Source organism: Buceros rhinoceros, unplaced genomic scaffold (genome assembly GCF_000710305.1).
Source record: "Buceros rhinoceros silvestris isolate BGI_N320 unplaced genomic scaffold, ASM71030v1 scaffold21589, whole genome shotgun sequence".
Taxonomy (NCBI): domain Eukaryota; kingdom Metazoa; phylum Chordata; class Aves; order Bucerotiformes; family Bucerotidae; genus Buceros; species Buceros rhinoceros.
Genome location: NW_010432429.1, coordinates 8,262 through 10,256, shown reverse-complemented (window position 1 = coordinate 10,256; position 1,995 = coordinate 8,262). Strand labels below are relative to the sequence as shown.

The 1,995-nt window shown below is 36.5% G+C and overlaps 1 protein-coding gene across 1 annotated transcript in view; it reads right to left on the bottom strand.

The window, feature by feature from the left end:
- The window catches only part of TM9SF3 (transmembrane 9 superfamily member 3), a 40,315-nt gene extending 38,964 nt beyond the window's left edge, over positions 1-1,351 (bottom strand). The window contains exon 1 of the mRNA XM_010143784.1: positions 1,162-1,351. Within this exon, the coding sequence (XP_010142086.1) occupies positions 1,162-1,327 (166 nt within the window). The 5' untranslated portion in view covers positions 1,328-1,351. The remainder of the gene's footprint in view (positions 1-1,161) is intronic.
- Between the last annotated feature and the right edge of the window lie 644 nt (positions 1,352-1,995).

Here is a 1,995-nt window from a genome sequence, read left to right as displayed (position 1 = left end):
ATATTGAATACAATTGTCAGCCGGCTACATGTCTGGTAAACGAGTAACAGGACTGTTTTCCGGTGTTCATGCAGGTACAGTTCCTTCCTTAAAAATAAAGATTCAACTCCAAATTCCTTTAATGCAGAGATGCTATCCCCTATGCAACGTAAAAATTTATGAAAAATTAATAGTTTTAACAAACTTAATCTTTCATTCCACTTATCCTACTTAGAACATCATCAAGTCTCTTATTTTGCAAATGTCCAGTTTTGCATAAAGCTTTTGTAACTTACAGAAACTAAGTCCCATCTGACTGCAAATGCTCAGACAAGAGCTTAAGTTCTCCATCCCGTTAAGCACTGTGGTACAATGAAGTGTAGCCTTCTAGGGAAAAAAAAAGCATATACACTGAAACCCAAACTGGATTAAATATATAAATGTTAAAATCCAACACCAACAGAAAGAATCCATTACTACTTGAAGCTCTGCAGCTACCAGTTACAGATATCTGAAAGGACTCGGGGTACCAAAGAATATACACAGAGATACTACACAATAGAATACTCGGCCCCTAACACCAAGAAATGTATTTGTAAAAGAAGTTAAATGTCATCTCTGGAAAGACGGAGAGAGCAGGAAACAACAGAAGAAAAACAGACCAGGTCTATCCTGACTGGCACAGGATGACTTAGAGCCGATAATACAAAGGTATTTGTCAAAGGTACTTTAAACTAGATAGTAACCAGAAGGATAGAAGAATTCAGTTTGTGCTGAGGTACAACTTTGAGATGTTGAGCCCTTGCTACTCCTTTCCAACTGCAGAAAGTCTGCAAGTATCCAACATCACAGGAAAAAATTACATCTTCAGAACTGGTAATTCTAGAATATTAATTCCAGTAAATATACTTTTAATCATTCATATGCAGAATGCCTAGTTTTACGTTATAAAATTAATTAGTTACTTCAGAAGTATGTCTCTGCTGCAAGCACATAAATGAAAACTTTACTGTAAACTGAAAAGCCAGTGGTAGTAGACAGCCTTGCAGAGCCTTTCAATAAGAATATGAGATAGACTCCATTTCTAGCAGCAGCGAACTTTCAGTCCTTCTAGTTCAAAAATCAAGTTTTAAGGGTTTGGGGAGTTTTTTTAAGTGACTAAATGCACTTTCAATTGCTTACCTTTAAATTTGATGTCAAGACCACTAAATTCCAATTCAACTCCTTGAAGTGCTTCTCCTAAGGTTTCATGGTAATGGCTGATGCTCTTTTTTGATCCCACACAAAAAGGAAGCGAGAAATATTTGTATGTTTCTTGGCGATTGTGGTAGGGTCCTACTGTATTCATCCATAAAACCACTTCCTCTTTATCTTGGTACTGAAAGAGAAAGTTATTGCGTTAGATGAGAAGCCCAGAGGAATAAAAGTATTCAAGAAACTCATTGATATTAACTAGCAAGGCAGGATTGTTCAATCACAGGCAACAGTTCCATTTAAAGACAGTTGAGTATTTTTGTCTTTTGGGTGGCAGGGATTCTAGGACAAGATTTTCACTCTGCTTTCCTACAAAAAAAAAGTTTAGTCGACCATACTGTTTCCTAGAGCCTATCACTGAAGAATCAGAAAAGGGAGATTCATATAAATTTAATAAAGAAGCAGAAGATGCAGAGAGCAGAAGCAGTGAAAAGCAGAAGTCTCAAAAATAAATAAGCTTTCACAAATTTTGTGGAAACACACATCAGTTAAAAGCAAAACTCTGCTTATCTCCACTGAGAGAAAAGAGGTATCAGGCTAGCATCTTGTTAAATGAGATCTTAGCAAATAAATCAGGCAATGTACCCATGGTGACAGGTATACTGTATTCTCCTAAAATGCAACTCCTTCTCATTTTTGTAATGGTATAAACTACATGCAAAATTCCCAGAAGAGCACAACACCTGACAGGAAGCACTAAAATTAAGCGGTGTACAGTTAATTAAACTGTCTACAGCAGCCAAGAGACAAAAAAAGTCAGAC